This window comes from Dipodomys merriami, unplaced genomic scaffold, assembly GCF_024711535.1.
Source record: "Dipodomys merriami isolate MVZ:Mamm:240054 unplaced genomic scaffold, mDipMer1.0.p SCAF_15, whole genome shotgun sequence".
NCBI lineage: Eukaryota > Metazoa > Chordata > Mammalia > Rodentia > Heteromyidae > Dipodomys > Dipodomys merriami.
In genome coordinates this window covers 32,042,727-32,059,818 of record NW_027202826.1, presented here as the reverse complement: position 1 = coordinate 32,059,818, position 17,092 = coordinate 32,042,727, and the positions used below count along the sequence as shown (strand labels likewise).

The 17,092-nt window shown below is 40.4% G+C and overlaps 1 protein-coding gene across 2 annotated transcripts in view; it reads left to right on the top strand.

Annotated features, from left to right (window-relative positions):
• The window catches only part of Prdm5 (PR/SET domain 5), a 133,962-nt gene that overhangs the window by 8,707 nt on the left and 108,163 nt on the right, over positions 1-17,092 (top strand). For both annotated transcript variants that reach the window (XM_070022052.1, XM_070022051.1), the window contains exon 2: positions 890-973. In XM_070022052.1, the coding sequence (XP_069878153.1) occupies positions 890-973 (84 nt within the window). The remainder of the gene's footprint in view (positions 1-889; positions 974-17,092) is intronic.

The following is a 17,092-nucleotide window of genomic DNA, read 5'->3' as shown; positions in this document are numbered from 1 at the left end:
CTCACACCCCCTCCCAGATCTCAACTTGAACAAAGCCTGGGTTCTGTATGAGAACCAGCAGCCAGCCCCCCCTTGGTTTGAGTTCACAGGGCTTCAAAGCACACACGTAGAGGAAGCATGTAAAGAGACGTGTGCCCACTAGGCTGTTGGGAAGATTGGCAGGCGGATTTAAACGATTTAGGAGCTGTCTTCCTCTGAGAATGGCAGGCCTCCTCCTTTCTTGTGCAAAATAGGGATGAATTTGTGACTTTTATAGAAACCAGGTGATTTTGTGCCTGGTGGGTTTGTCTCTCAAGTCAGCCAGAACTCAGTGCTTTTCATATTAAGACCCCTTGCCAAAGGCTGTGATGGAGACTGAGGTGCTCAGTGTCTCTGGAAGTGGAGTGGGTTTAACTCTTTCAAGTGGGCTCTTGGGCTGTAGAGTCAGACTTCTAGTTTAGAAGCAGATGAAGCTGGATTTTAAGTATGTAAATACTTTTGTTATGTAAATTAGTTAATATTTTGGGATGTCCCAATCTATCTTATTTAAAGATTCAGAGGAATTATTATTTTTATTGTGTGTGTGTGCTGGTACTGGGGCTTTCTTTTTGTGCTGGAACTCAGGCTCTCATGCTATGCTCATGCTTGGCTTTTTGCTCAAATTGAGTGCTCTACTACTTGAGCCACACTTTCACTTTGGACTTTGTGCTGGTTAAGTGGAGATAAAAGTCTCATGGATAAAAGTCTGCCCAGGCTGGTGTCAAACCTTGATGCTTAGATCTCAGCCTCCTGAGTAGCTAGGATTACAGATGCGAGCTACCTAGCTGAAAAAAGATTCATATGGAAAAAACGAATGTTATTGGCTTGATTATCATGCTAATCTTCTTTCAATGTAATCATTGCTACACAGGGTGAAAAGTTTGGACCTTTTGCTGGGGAGAAGAGGATGCCTGAAGACCTGGATGAGAATATGGACTACAGATTGATGTGGGAGGTGAGTTAAATTCTAAAAATATATTTCTCCTGATACTATTTCATGCAGATATATAGCCATGTGAATTGGGTCTATAGTAATTCCAGCTGAGTCTTAATTTTGGAGCTGAGCATTAAAAAAACTATTAGATGGCTGAAATTACTAGACAATTCTCTTAGGACTCTGAAAGTTAGAGCCCAGCACTGAAAAAGTTTTCTGTCTTGAAGGATGCTTTAAGTTTCAAAATAAATATTCTCTGGATTTAAAATTTGGTATTTATAAGTGAACTTACACTTTTCCTATTTCCTAATGAAAGCTATAATTGAATAGAAACAATTCTGAGTTCTACGTCAGACAAAAAAAAATCCCACCTTAAAATGTATCTTCCTTCTAAAAACATATATTTAAGAAACCTTGACACTGTAGATAGCCCTTGCAATCTGATATTGCTTTCATGGATACAGTTGTATAAGTCTATGTATATATTATAAGAATTTTCATCCTACTTGTGGCCACTTATATTTATTGTTACTTTTGTCTAATGATTAGAAGAAAGGACTGAGGAACAGAAATAGGAAAGTTGAAGTAAAGAGACCATTGAAAGGAAATGTTGGAAAATTAGATACTAGGAATTACATTTAGTTATCTGTCTGTCTGTCTGTCTACCTATGTACTAGGACTGGTATAGAGAATTCAGGGCTTGGGTGCTGTCTTCTCTTCTTCTTCTTCTTCCTCTTCTTCTTCATCTTCCTCTTTTTCCTCCTCCCCCTCCCCCCCCTCCTCCTCCTCCTCCTCCTCCTTCTTCTTTGTCAGTCCTGGGGCCTGAACTCTGGGCCTGGGTGCTGTCCATCAGCTCTTCAGCTCAAGGCTAGCACTCTAGCACTTGAGCCACAGCACCACTTCTGCCTTTTTCTGCTTATGTGGTGCTGAGGAATCGAACCCAGGGCCTCATGCATGCAAGGCAAGCACCCTCCCACTGAACCACTTTCCCAGTCCTGTCCTTTTCTTCTAAAGGCTGGTGCTTGTACCACTTGAGCTATCATTTCACTTCCAGCTTTTTTGAATCTCACGGACTCCTGCCCAGGCTGGCTTTGAATGGTGATCCTGAGATTTCAGCTTCTTGAATAGCTAGGATTGCAGGTATCAGCCACTGGAACCTGTTTTCTTTGAGAAATGAAACAACTGAGAAATGCCAGGTGGGCCCTCAGCATCGGGGCTCCTAACCCAGGAAAAGCCCAGGCATTGGAATAGAGAATGCTACATAGAGAGTCTCTCTGTGTAGGCACCAATCGCTATCTCCAGAGGAAAAGAAATGATAAGATATTTTATATATATACAAAAAGAGAGAGCAAATCTGAAGTCAGGCTGACAGGCTGGAAATTCAGACAACTGTGAATGCTGTAGTCTATAGGACAGAATTTTTTCTTTTGCAAACCTAGTATTCTTTAGGCATTAGAAGAGAGTCATGTACATTGTGAAGGATTGAAAGTGAGGAATATAGAATATTGCACTCACAAAATATCTATACAGCATGTAGATTCATGTTTGATGAAGTGACTGAACACTGTAACTTGGCCAAGTGATATATAAGGTCATCATAGTGTATTGCCTACAAGCAAAGTACATTTCCCAGAATCATGCCTGTTACTGAGACTTCTAAGACCGGATAAGGAAAAAGCTTTCTAAAAGGCTTCCTCTCTATAAACGATGGAAATTGAGATTAATAACATAGTCTGGGGTATAATTTTAAGTGTGAAATGTTTTTGATACTGGCTTCATTTAGCACACTGTTTTAGTTATATGATTTTATGAACCTAAAAATATGTCTTAATGGCCATCACTGTGTTTTTTCTTCTCCCAAAGGTCTTAATTTTCTCAGCAGTTAATTCTTTTGCCATGAACGTTTTCATAAATCAAACAGCACGCAACCCAAGATAACTAAGTCTTAAATGATAAAAATAGCAACCTTCAACAGGTTATTAATGGCTGTTGATATTTATTTTCTTGTCTTATCATTTTTGCATGATGATTTGGTTAACATAGCCAGTTATGAGGCATTTAAAACAGATAATGATTATAATTTTTACCTTAGAAAGAAAACTTGCAAATGGGAAACTTAAGACTGCTTTTATATTATGTGGTGGCAGTTCATAATATAGCATCTATAGCTTTGCATTGTCCCCATGATTTTTTTTTCTTGGTGACAGTTCTGGGGCTTGGGTGTTGTCCCCGAGCTTGTTTGCTTAAAACTAGTATTCTTCTACTTGAGCTGTAGCTCCATGTCTGGCTTTTTGATGGTTAATTGGAGAAGAGAGTCTCATAGACTTTCCTTCCTGGGATGACTGGAACACAGATTCTCATATCTCAGCCTCCTGAGTAGTTGGCGTTACAGGTATGAACACCAATACCCTGCCCTTTTTCTTCTATTAGCTTTGAGTTTAGTAGAACTCAGAGTAAGCACAGAGAAAGGAAAATGACTTCTTTAACTATTGGTTCCTTTTCTGGAGCCCTTGAGTCCTCACAAAGTGAGACAGCCCTTTCGTTCATCAAGTAAGAGAAAGACCTCTCCATTTTCTGGAGGACAGATTGAGTCTAGATATCGAAAACATTTCTAATATGCCCTGTACCTCCATTGATCACACCTTGCATCTCCCAAATGGCTCATCCTTCTCAAACTGAGAGTTACCCGTATTGTGACTATGGAACCTGAGTCAGATGCTGGTGCCAGCATCTGGAGAATGTCACATGAGACAGGATAGATCATAGTTTATGTTTGTATTTGATCGTGGTGATAGTGGTTCTTGCAGACAAGGCATGGTTTTAAGTGGCCATTTCATACCAAAGAACATGGAACTACCACACAGGAATGAGCTAGTGAGCTTTGGTAGCCTGGGATTGGGTGACTCACAGTGGCTGCTTGAAGCTTTTCCTCCCTCCAGAGGCATAGTTTAGAACTGACTATGCTCATGCTTCAGAGCTATTTTCCAAACTCAGTTTCTTTCTGCATTGGCCACTAAGATTTGAAGTTATTGTTGGAGGAGACTCCATCTTGTTTGTCATTCATTCTTCTCGATGGTCTCAGATTTTCTTTTCTTCCCTCCCTCCCTCCCTCCCTCCCTCCCTCCCTCCCTCCCTCCCTCCCTCCCTCCCTCCCTTCCTTCCTTCCTTCTTTTCTTTTTGTGCCAGTCCTGAGGCTTGAACTCAGTGCTTAGGTACTGTCCTTGAGCTTTTTAGCTCAAGGCTAAGACTCAACCACTTGAGCCATACCTCCACTTCTGGCTTTTTGCTTATTAATTGAAAATAAGAGTCCCATAGACATAGTACCCAGGCTGGCTTCAAATTGCACTCATGAGACCTCAGCTAGCCAGGATTATAGAAGTGAACCACTGGCACTTGGCTGAAGTTTTATTTTCAAGCAATGTTTATTAAAAGAAGAATTCTGGATTTTTCAGGCTTCAGGTCAGTTGTAGAGCTGGGAGGTTGGAAGCCAGAGCTTATATCTAAATGCTTTCCATTGACAATTTGGGGGAATGTGATCAATTACCAGTATTGTGTTTTGTTCTTCCCTTACCTATTTTCCCCCCACCAATTTAGAGCTCAAGATACATTTCTTTTCACACTCTACTCTTTCATATTCACCTTTATGACCAAAATGCATTCATGTAATGTTGTCTGAATTTTCAACAATACATTCCTTTAGAATTTCCACATCATCCTGTCTGTTTAGTGTCTTCTATAAAGACTGAGAATTTCAGCTGAGAAAAAGTATTTCAACTGTTACATGAAATATTTCCTAAATACTGATCATAAATGAAGGAGATATTTCACATAACAATTGAAATACTTCCTCTTCAGCTATTGGCTCAAGCCTTTACATTATGTCATTGGAAGAATATTATATGGTGTAATTGCTTTGCCACTGGTATTGATGTACATTGATTTATTTACTTTCCCATTTATTTGTGTCAATACTGGGGCTTAAACTCAAGACTTTGTGCTCTTGCTTGGCTTGTTTCTGATCAATATTGGCACTTTACCACTTGCCACACCTTTAGCTCTAGATTTTTTTGCAGGAAGTAAGATTCTGTGGCCTCACTTCAAACCTCAGTCTTCAGATGTAAACCTCCTGTTTAGCCAGGATTACAGGTGTGAGCCACTGGTGCTGGGGCTGCTGATCATTCTCAAGACAATCTATAAATTAAACATTGGTGCTTGTAGTGTCTGGTTTTGAATCATCTGCACAGCTCTGCCTTGTAGGACATGGTCATTTCTTCCTTTTCTGAAGCATTTCTTTGACATTGGCCTGTAGAAGCTGGCCTGGTAAGTTCTGAAGTTCTAACATGACTTTCCCAGTGGAATCCTTCATTCCTGAACTGTGTCTCCATGTGAATCCCAGGGGGCGCAGGGCTGTTCCAATCTCTTCTCTCTCCCGGTGGGACTGGGCTTCATTGACCCTTAATCCTTCACCATTCATGGATGCAACAGGCCATCCAGCGGTGTTATAATGTCACCCACGAAGGTAGATGCTGTCATGGCCCGGTCACCCTGGGTGGCCTTTTGGGGCACAAAGCACTCTTATAGAACCAGCTAAGAAGTATTGTGCAGAGCCCTTAAGAAACAGATAACCACCTAAAAATTCAAGAGAAATATCCCAATTGTGGGTGGAATTTTTTTATATAGGAAAATACAAAATCTATTTAAGTCTGGATCAAATTCTTGTGATGGTGTTATCTGTAACATACACTAAAGTAAGTGTTTTATCTCCACACCAGGGAAGTTAGGAACAGAACAGAACAAACACTATCAGACTTTTGAAAAAGGCCTCTGGACTTGTGAGGGTTCCAGATGTAAGAAACACAGCTGCAATGTCAGGTGCATGGCCTTCATGTGCCTGGCAAGGGCAACAGTGGAATTTTCTCATTCACTTATTTCCGAAGACTCTCCCTGGGAGGAAGAGTGAGGAGAACTATTTTTACGTGTGTTTGAGGCCAGTGGTGTTCCTGGATCATTAATCACTACAGTATTAGACTGCTCATATTTTATAAGAGACAACATATCAAATGATTGTACTTCTTTCTGTTGGTAGAAAAGACTTCCTACCTGTGAGTACATAATATGTTTTTGAAATAGAGCTGTCAAAATGTAAGCGAGGTAAGCCACGCTCAGAGAGACAAAAGGCATATGTTTTCTCTTATATACGGGAGCTAGATCTAAAATACAATGGAACATGACAAATTATGCAGGTCTCTAGGCATCCGCATACAGCGAGAGCCGAGGAGGATTCTCTTAGGGGAGGACCACAAAGGCACAAGGCCTCTGTGCCTCTGACAAAATAATATTTATTGAAATGAATTCCAGAAAATGGAAATGAGGTTTTTTTTATCTTTCTTGTTGTTTTTCTTTTCTTTGTGTCTGTTTCTTTGTCTGTCTTTGGGAGGGTAAGAGGGGGTGCACAAAGATAGAGAGACAGAGGGTGAGAAAATGCAGCAGTGGTACTCACTGGACACTATGGTGAAAATGAATTATACAACTTGTGGGTGGGGATGGGAAGAAAAAACGGGGAGACAGCAAGGGAAGAAGTGACATTGTCCAAAAAGAAATGTACTGATTACCTGACTTATGTAACTAGAACCCCTCAGTATATCACCTTTATAATAACAATAAAAAAGTAGAAATTAAAAAAACATGATTATGAGATTTGCAGGTGTTGTACAAATTTTTGCTCTGCTATAATTATAGTAAATTATTATTTCAAAATAATTGTGCATACCAGGTGAGCTGGTGCTCTTTCCACAACCAATGGGATTTTAAACATCTTGATGTCAAGGAAAATACATACAGATCGTGTTTGGAAACTTCTTTCTCAGTTTCCAGTCTCTACTTGGTTATACAATGGGGATGATCTCTAACTGATGACTGTCTCTCATTGGTTCTATTCCGTGAACTACACACACAGGAACCCGATGAAACTGGAAAATGGCCACCTCACTAGTGGGTATGTGGTCATTCTCTGTGTGGTTCCAAAAAAGCAGGATTGAGAGCCCAGGCCAGGGTAGAAACTTCACGCTCTTTGTATTAGATCTTGATCTTACTACTGCCAGTGGCAACAATTGGGTCTGTTGAATAAGTACGGAGTGCGTTTTCCAGCAATATGTGTAGAGAATCACAATTTCACTCAGACTCACCGGGCAGCCTGACTGGACTGCAAGGGACAGGGCTTGGAGGGAGCTCTGCCTTCTGTGGAATATTGAATCTGATGATGGCAGGTCTGCTTTCTATCCAGCAGGTGGTAGGGCATAGAGGGGACATCTTTTGACGTGTGTTTCCTTGAATTGTGGTAACCAGTACCTGACCCAGTGGCTTATGGATCAGGGCCTCAGTGCTTAGCTGAGGAAAGCACTACCCTGATGCTGGGGTAGTGTTAACCATGTGCAGATTGCTGCCCTGTTTGAGGATGAGGAAGAGCTCATGTCCTACGCCTTCTCCATGGTTGAAATGGTAGAGTTTTAGGTCAGGAAATCATTACAGAATAGGTTTTTATTTTACAGGGCATCTTTATTTTAGAATAAAGTTCTCTTCTATAAATTGTTTCTCAGTGACAATCTAACTTCCAAGTTACTTGAAACCAAAATGGGAATCTGAGAAGGACTTGTGAAATATTCAGATAATGTAAGCAGTATAAAAACTTCAGACCTTCTTCACCTTGGCTCATCAGTCGTTCTGATATAGGTATTCAGGTGAAGGCGAATGAATCAGAGCTCATCAGAGATGCTCTAGCCATATCTCATCAAAGAAATAATCTGATTATTTATTTATTTATATGTGTTTATATATGTATATATGTATGTTTTTATTTATTTATGCTGATCCTGGGGCTTGAAGTTGGGGGCTTGGCACTGTCCTTGAGCCTCTTTGTATTCAAGGCTAGTGCTCTACCACTTGAGCCACAACTCTACTTCCAGTATTTTGTGGTTAATTGGAGGTAAGAGTCTCGTGGACATTTCTGCCAGGCTGGCTTTAAACTTCGATCCTCACAATCTCAGTCTCCTGAGTGGCTAGGATTATAGACATGAGCTACCAGTGCCCAGCTCAAATGATTCTCAGAGACAGTTTTAAAGTAATAAGAGAGAAAACATGATAGTAAAAGGATGGAGAAAGATATGTCACACAAATATAAATGAAATCAGTTTTGACCCAACTGGCATTCTACAGAAGGGACTTGAAGGTTGGCAATGTTACTAGAAGTAAAAATAGGCCTGTTTAAAATGCTAAAGCAAAAAGCTGAGCATGGTGGAAACAGACAGCGATGCACGGTCCTAATGGGAGTAAGCATCAAGGACATATGGGAAATCTCTGTGATTTAATTAGTAGTACTTATTCATGATTGGATTGACTCAATGAGTCATTGAACCAAGTTTATCTGGAGCACTACAAAAGTCACTGTGTGATGGGTCATAAAATACAGGGTAACAGATTTCAAAGGTTGAACGTTTTACCATTTAGTATTCTTAGAAAGAATGTGAAAGCATGTGCAGGTGGCTCATTCTTGTAATCTTAGCTACTTCAGAGACTGCGATATGAGGATCATGGTTTGAAGCCAGCCTAGGCAGGAAAGTCCATGAAACTCTAACCTACAGTTAACAACAACAACAACAAAAGCCAGAAGTTGTTGTATGGGTCAATGACAGTGCTCAGGCCTGAGTTCAAGCCCCAGCACTAGATACCCTTCCTCCCACTACCCCCACCCCCACCCCCACCCCTGGAAAAAGAAAAAAAAGCATATGTTTGGAGCTAAAGGAAAAGAAACAACTCATGGGTCGATCCCTTTACTTTTTTACTGCCTTGGGTTTTCCAATTTTGTAGATGTAGACACTTTTTTTTATGAAGATGAGAATTTGACTACAGTAGTCTTTGAAGCAGTTGGTGGGTGGATATTCAAGTGAACACTTTGTTCGAGTGTTTTCCTCTTTCCTTGCAGTTGTTTTGTGACTACAGCTGGTCTGCTCTTGGGAACTTGGCTCAGTACCAGCTTTCCATGTGTTTTAGTTTTTTTGGGAAAAAAGGTTTTCAGTTGTTTCAAATCTACTAAATTTTTTTTTCTTTATAGAAGTCCTTTTTAGGTGTTTGGAACAAAGAAGTCTTTTTACCAAGTGTTTCCGTATTGTAGATGATAAGATTATTGTTGTAGGCTCCAAATAGAACCTTTTAGTATAGATGGAAAAATACCACCTAGGAAGATGCAGAGGATTCTGGAACTGCTGAAAGAAATTTCTAGTACTTCTTCCCTCTCTGTGCCCACTGGGGACTACTCAGGGTGGAGGCGGGTGTGTGCATGCTGCCTGTCTGATAGAAGCATTCTTTTTGTTTGTTCTGGGCATGTTCATTTTCTACTCCTCACACCATGGCTTCTACCTACCTCAGCCAGCTTCTGGCATTTTCTGTCAAAAAAAGTAAAAGAGTGTTGATAGCTCGGTGCTGGTGACTCACCCCTGTAATCCTAACTACTCAGGAGGCTGAGATCTGAGGATCACAGTTCAGAGCCAGCACAGGCAGGAAAGTCTGTGAGACTCTTATCTCCAATTAACCACCAGAAAACCAGAAGTGGAGCTGTGGCTCAACGTGGTAGACCAATAGCCTTCAGTGAAAGAGTTCAATGACAGTAGACCTGAGTTCAACCCCCAGGACTGACAAAAAAAAAATAAAGAAAGAAGAAAGAAAGAAAAAAAAAGAGTTAATAATTCATGGATAGTAAGTGAAATAAAGGTCTCAGAAAGACAAAGGGCAGATAGTCATAGAGGATGGTTCCAATGGTGTAACTCCTTTGAACAACTAACTTACAGTTTAACAGAATGAATACTAGGGAACTGAAGCAGGTTGCCAGGGGCCAAGGGACAAGGAGACAGGTGCAGGTGAATGGAGAGAGAGATGGTGAGATTTAGTGTACACATGTGAAAATGGAACTAGGCCGCTTGAGGGGATGGGTAGGGGTGGGAGAGATGGTGGAGAATGATGGAAGGGGTGAAATGATCATGGTGAATTGGACACACACCGATATGATGAACTAAAACCCCTTTGAACAACTAAAAATATATCAAAAAATTTAAAAAGCCCAAACAAAACAGCAAACCAACTTCTGTGTTGTTTCAGTACATGTACTGTGCTCTGGTTCCAATCATAATGAAAAGCAGTATACATATTAAAAATAATAGATGCATTTACAAATGATAACTATAACTCCAACTTATTTAGATAATAAGGAAATATGTTATACCCATATGAAATTCACTTGTTGAGCAACTGTGGGATGGTTGATGCATCAGCTTAATGTCACCTTCAAGTTCTTTCTACCTCTTTACTTTGTCCACCTTGGTAGTGGCCTCACTAAACTCTGGCTTTTATTTCATATTGTTATTATAATCATTATTTTGTGCCAGTACTGGAGCTTGAACTTGGGGCCTAGCATTCTCCCTTAGTTTTTTTCTCTCAAGGATAGTGTTCTACTTCTTGAGCCACAACTCCACTTTAAATTTTTTGTAGGTTAATTGCAGATAAGATTCTATAGCCTGGCTGGGAAGATGGCTCAGTGGTAGAGTGCTTGCCTTGCATGCATGAGGCCCTGGTTTGATTCCTCAGCACCACATAAGCAAAAAGAAAAAAGCCGGAAGTGGCGCTGTGGCTCAAGTGGTAGAGCGCTAGCCTTGAGCTGAAGAGTTGAGGGACAGTGCCCAGGCCCAGAGTTCAGGCCCCATGACCGGACCAAAAAAAAAAAGAAAAAAAAAAGATTCTATAGCCTTTTTTTTTTGCCTAGGCTGCTGTAACCTCGATCCTCAGATTTCAGCCTCCTAAGTTAGCAAGGATTAGAAATGGCCTTTGAATCATGAGCTCACTTCAAGGAGATTTTTTTTGGAGAAGAGGTCGTAGTAACAGTAAAGCTTAGAGATGCAAGTCTTATGTACAACTACAGAAATCAAGTTATCTGTCTTTCTGAAAGTTCCCTTCTGGTATGTCTAGTTAGCATTTTGGACACAATACTTTTTTGGGATTTCAGATATATGTTAGTCATCTCATTGAAATGATTTGAAAATAAATTCATAAGCTTTTTAATGCTTTCAAATAATCAAAGGTTAGTTCCTTATTTTATTTTTGTCTTTGTTGTGGTATGGCCAGAAAATAAGTTTTTTTTTTTAACACAGTACTTTTTTCCTGGGCTGTAAAAATGAAGTTGATTTAAAGATAAATTCAATTTAATTGAAATCATTTATCTGGAGTTAAAAATTAGTATTAGGAGCAGACAGGCAACTGAATTGTGAAGTTGGAAAGTTAACCCAGGAATATAGTTTGCTATCACAGGGGCAGCTGAAGGACTGGCAGGCTAAACAAATGTTAGTTTTAAATGTTATTTATTTGCTTGAGATTGCAGCTTGAGTGATGAGGCTGTGAAAACAGCCATTGTCAGAATTGTGGGCATTCGAGGAGGAAATTATTTGCTTCTTGCAAAGGCTACCTGTGTTTCCAACACAAAGTATTCCTTCGATTTATTCAAGGCCATACAGGTTAAGCTGAATCACCTCAAGCTCTCTTTTATTGTTAAGCTTATGGTTGGGCCTACCTTGTCCCCCCCCCCAACTTTCCCCCCAGCAAACTGGGAAAAAAATTCTAATTTTAGGAAATCATATGTGATATTTCACAGATGAGTTAATTTTGTTGTTGTTTGGGTAGGTTTGATGACACAAATACTCAAGTTTTGCAGGAAACTTTCCTATATATGCACTTAGGGCATAGGCACTGTCCCTGAGCTTTTATTCTTAAGGCTAGGGCTCTACCACTTGAATCACAGCTCCACTTCTTGCTTTTATGGTGCTAAGTTGGAGATAGGAGTCTTACGGATTTTCTTGCCCAGGCTTGCTTTGAACCATGATCCTCAGATCTCAGCCTGCTGAGTTGCCAGGATCACAGATGTGAGCCACCTGCACAAGCTCATTTTATCTATTTATGTATTTATTTTAAAGAATTCTTTTGAATTTGCTCTTATAAGACATTGTAAATTTTTGTCACTATTCCCCTAAAGTTATATAAAGCAGAGTATATCCTAGTTCCCATTGGCGATAGACAATGAAGCTGGTTTTTATTTGTCTACATTGTGGGATATACTCAGTAAAGGCCCTAAGGCTTATGGGAAAAGACAGGCTTAGTGACATGATACACAAAGCTTTCATTGACACATTGAAAGTAGGAATTGAATAAAAGTGGTAGTATAGTTTTATATCTATTAAACAGTTACGAAGTGATAAGTTCTGCAATAAATATAGCAGTTTACGTTTGGAGAGACCTAGGTTTGCTTGTGGAAGTCAGCAGCTCATGATTTATTTTTGAAGTGTTGAAAGGAAGGTTGTCAGAATTGGATAAATTACCTGAATTGGCTAGAAGATTGTAACCTTTGATGTGGTGAGGTCACTTCATAGCCTAGGTGGTAAACTGAGGAACATGGGAGATGGTTGAGGTATGAGGGTTCTGGGATTTCTTGGGTGCATTTTTTGCATTTGTTTAGTGTTTCTAGAAGGTTTGTTTGTTTGCAAACAGAGTTAGAATCTGTGTAATGTGCAGGTTGCTCCCTAACTTCAGTTCCATTAGACTATTAGAGCCAACTGCTGATTTAAATAAACCATATACGTTCCCTTAAAATTCTGACATCCATGGTCCTTGAAACCACTTGGCTTCAATACTTACACACTTCAACATGGTACCTCCACCAAAGGAGCTTTTCTCTGCAAATTTCATTTTGTGTGTATGTGTGTGTGTATTGGTACTGGGGCTTGAATGTAGGGCTTTGTACTCTTGCTTAGCTTTTTTGCTCAAGGCTGATGCTTAACCACTTAAACCACACTTCTCACTTCTGGTTATTTATTTATGTATTTATTTTTGCTAGTGAATTGGAGATAAGAGTTTCACGGGACTTTCCTACCTGGGCTGGCTTTGAAAGTTAATCCTCAGATCTCCATCTCCTGCCATACATGAGCCACTGGTACCCAAAGATACTTTTTCTCAATTAGGAATTGCTACCAAAATACTTTTACCCTTTAACTCTGCTCCTTGGTTACTCTGTCTGAATTTGTCACTGTCAACCCTTTCCATTGCCTTAATCATGGTCCTGTCCTCTTCGATCTAACTTCTGCTCCATCTTTCTACACTACCAGTTTTCTTATGGACCTGAGGATTCTCCTTCTTAGCTGACAGCAGTCAGATTTTTCTAGCGTCTCTGTTTCCCGGACTCACATTGGGGGTTGGCTCCATGCAGTGTTAGAAGTGCCCTGATTCACTTAATGAGGCCTAGAGAGAGATTCCTGCCCTATCTGGTCCCCTGGTTTCCCTACACGGGAGCAGACACAAGGCTGTTGGGGCCCTTTGTCATCTCAGACACATCCTCAGCACAATGCTTCAAAAAACCCCACCAACCAGCTCCTCCTATCTTCATTTTCATGTGCTGTCTGTGTTTGCTTGATGCCCACCTGGTGTCTGCACTTGTCCGAGTCCGGGCTTCAGGTTGGCTTATATGTAGGCCACGTGCCTTGGGTCACGAAATTTGGCCAGGAAGCCCATCTTATATATTCTAGCTAGTTCATTCGCAGGCCCCAGACCAGTGGTAGGTATCACTACAGGTACAGAACAGTGTTCATTTGCTTGCCAGAATGAGAAGCAAGCTCATTTTAAATGAATCAATTCTATTTTAACTGTACTATTTTAACTGTACATCCAGAGCCAGGCAGCCTGCTGGACAGGCTGTATTTAGCATGGTAGATTCCTCTTTCCTCCTCCATACAATTGCTTCATGAATAGTGGAATGGCTCTGGTCTCAGCTCTGGGAACTATGCATACATTCTATCAGTGATAGAGACGCAGGTGCTTTAGACAGACAGACAGACAAGTGTCTACCTACAGTGTTAGTGCAAGACAATGACCTGGTCTCAACTTGTCTGCATCCTACCTCTACTTGGGTTACATTTTTCTTCAAAACAGTTAGTGGTTCTTCAAAACAGTTAGTGGTTATAATAAGCAGTTTGTTTTGATCCTGATTTTCATTCATTAAGCATATAGGCTTTGGTTTAACTTGGTTGTAGTTTCTGTCTTACAGTGATATTTCCTTAATAAACAAGAAGTGTGTGTTTTTTAAAATTTATTTTGTGAAATCAGAACTTTTTAAAAAGGGAAAACAATGAAATGAACTTTAGGAAGCTAGCCAGGCACTGATGGCTCATGCCTGTAATCCTAGCTACTCAGGAGGCTGACATCTAAGGATTGGGGTTCAAAGTCAACCGGGGGAGGAAAGTTCATGAGACTCTTTTCTCCAGTTGACCACCAGATAATCGGAAGTGGAGCTGTGGCTCAAAGTGGTAGAGTGTTAGCCTTGAGCAAAAGAGCTCAGGGACAGTGCTCAGGCCCTGAGTTCAAGCCTCACAACCAACAACTGGTAGAAAAAAAAGAAATTAAGGAAGATAATGTTTCCTTTGTTTTAATTGTCTCTGTGGTTCTGAACTGAAATACTATCTTGAGTTTTACATATTTAATTTAACCTCTGTCCCATCTAATTAAGTAGAGATGGAAATGGAAAAGACATTTCCCTTTTCTTGCTTCCTACCTTGCTCCCTGGGCTTTGCTAAGCCTGGATTATTATGGATTTCGCATATCAATTTTTTGGTTCCAATAATAGAATTTTTTAACTATTGGACTTCTGAGGTCTTGATTTTAATTCCTTGGACAGTTGACTGTGAAAATCTTCATTAATTTTGAAATAACCTTATAACTGGTTAAACGTATTCTTAGAAAGTAGAGCTCAAGATATACCTATTAAAATTAGTTTATATCACTAGTCCCAGAAAAATTACAGGCCTGCTCCTGAAGTAAATTTCGATTATTTTTTGAGAAATCATGGCATATAGGAAAAAATGAAGCCTCTCGCTTAGATTTCTGAAATTATTAAGTTATTTAACTGCAGAATTTTGGAGTGAAGTAGTACCTACATTGTTGGAGAGAGCAATCCTGGAAACCTGCGGAGGTAAAGAATTAGAATTAGGTCAGATGTACTCTTTAATGGTTACATAAACTCAGGAAAGCATAATAGATATATTGACCTTGCATTCTCACTTGGGCTTTTCTTCAAGGCTGCTGCTTTAGCACTTAAGCTGCAGTTCCACTTCTGGCATTTAGATGGTTAATTGGAGATTACAGTCTCAAAGACTTTCTTGCCCTGGCTTGCTTCAAATCATGATCTTCAGATTTCAGCCTCTTGAGTAGGTAGGATTACAGGTGTGAACCACAAAAAGCTAGCCTACAATAGCTTTGATTAGGGTGAACCATTCGAAATTGGTGTCATGATGACCTTTTGAGGAGCTGGAGAAATCTGGGCTTAGAATTGCTGAATGGTTGGCCATTCATGGCCACAGGTCTTACTGGATTTTAATTTAAAGGGAAGTTCTATCTATGCAACTTTTCATTGATTCATGAAAATTAAGTACATATTTAAGCCTGGCATCTGTATAAGGTAAAGTAATGGTAGAGATATTTTTTTCACTCTAAGAATATTGTGGAAAAATGCACATATTGTTGTGCTGTAAATCTGAAACTCTATATCCATTAAACAGACATCTTTTTCCCAGCCCTCAGAAACCTCCATTAGACATTTAAATTCTATGAATTTGACTTTTTTTAGATATTTCAGATAAGTGGAATTGTACAACATTTGTTTTCTTTATGGTTTGGCTTAGTTCTTTATGTGGTGTGTGTGTGTGTGTGTGTGTGTGTGTGTGTGTGTGTGTGTGTGTGTGTGTGTGTGTGTGTGTGAACTCAGGACCTCCTCTTGCTTTGGTTTTCTGCTCAAAGCTGGTCTTCATGAGATTTACAATGCTGTCATGTGGCAAGATGGTGAAGGCATAGCTTCCCTGCTTGAGGAGAGATCTGAACATACACATACACACATATGCACACACACACACACACACACACACAGTGCCATTTAAAACCAGATTTCTATTCTGTGAAACTAGAGAGAAGCGTATTTCTCATTAATGTGGGAAGAACTTTCTCACAGTTGGAAGACTTCCATAGTGGCTCCACAGCCTGGAGAGAAGAGTTGTGTGCTTCCGAAGCATCCTGCAAGGTCTGATGTAGCACCACCGGCTGCCTGTGCCACACCTCTAATGGGTATGACCCTGGAGAGGTGGGTACACACACACACACACACACACACACACACACACACACACACACACACACACACACACACACTCACACTCTGCCTGTGCCCCCTTGCTCACAGAGGGTGCGAGACAGTAGACAAAAATACTTCCTCACAAGCAGCCTAACGTACATTAGTGAAGTAAATATTGCCTTTAGAATCTGGAATATCAGTCTGTCCCTACTAAGGAAAATCTGCTGATAACACTCTTTCCAAATGGCCTCTCTAATGTTCTGGGTTCCCTCTTCTGCTTCCTCAACTTCTTTGTTTTTTTGATCACAACATTGTTTTTGTTTGTTGTTGGTTCTAGGGCTGAAACGCAGGGGCTGGATGCTTTCTCTGAGCTTCTTTGGCTCAAGGTTGGTAATCAACCACTTCGAAATACAGCTCCTCTTCTGGCTTTTTTGGGTAGTTTATTGGTGATAAGATCAGGGACTTTCCTGTCTGGGATGGCTTTGAACTGTGATCCTCAGAGCTCAGCCCCTGAGTAGCTAGGATTACAGGCATGAGCCGTAGGCACCTGGCCATTCCAACCTTTGATATGTGTGTCATTTACCTCCACATATGTGCCTTTGCTTTTGTGAATCAGTCAACTTGGCCTAGCACCTCCTTTCTGGTGATTGCTCACTGCATGTTTCTGCTGGGCTGGCTTGGGGGTGTTTCCTGACTGTTCTGTCAGTACTCCAGGAGACCTGCAGATCTGGAAGGTCACTGGTGCTACACACTACATCTGTGGTGTCTGTTCCTCTCCGTTCCTCCTTGCACTGATGAGCCCGTACAGTACCGGCTAGATGTGTCTGATCGTTGATTTCTTCATGCAACTAATCAGTATTTATCAAATGAAAGGAATTTAACTATGTGTCCTAGTGTTTATGGGTAGCTGGTCAATGGATTTGGGAATAATAAGAGTA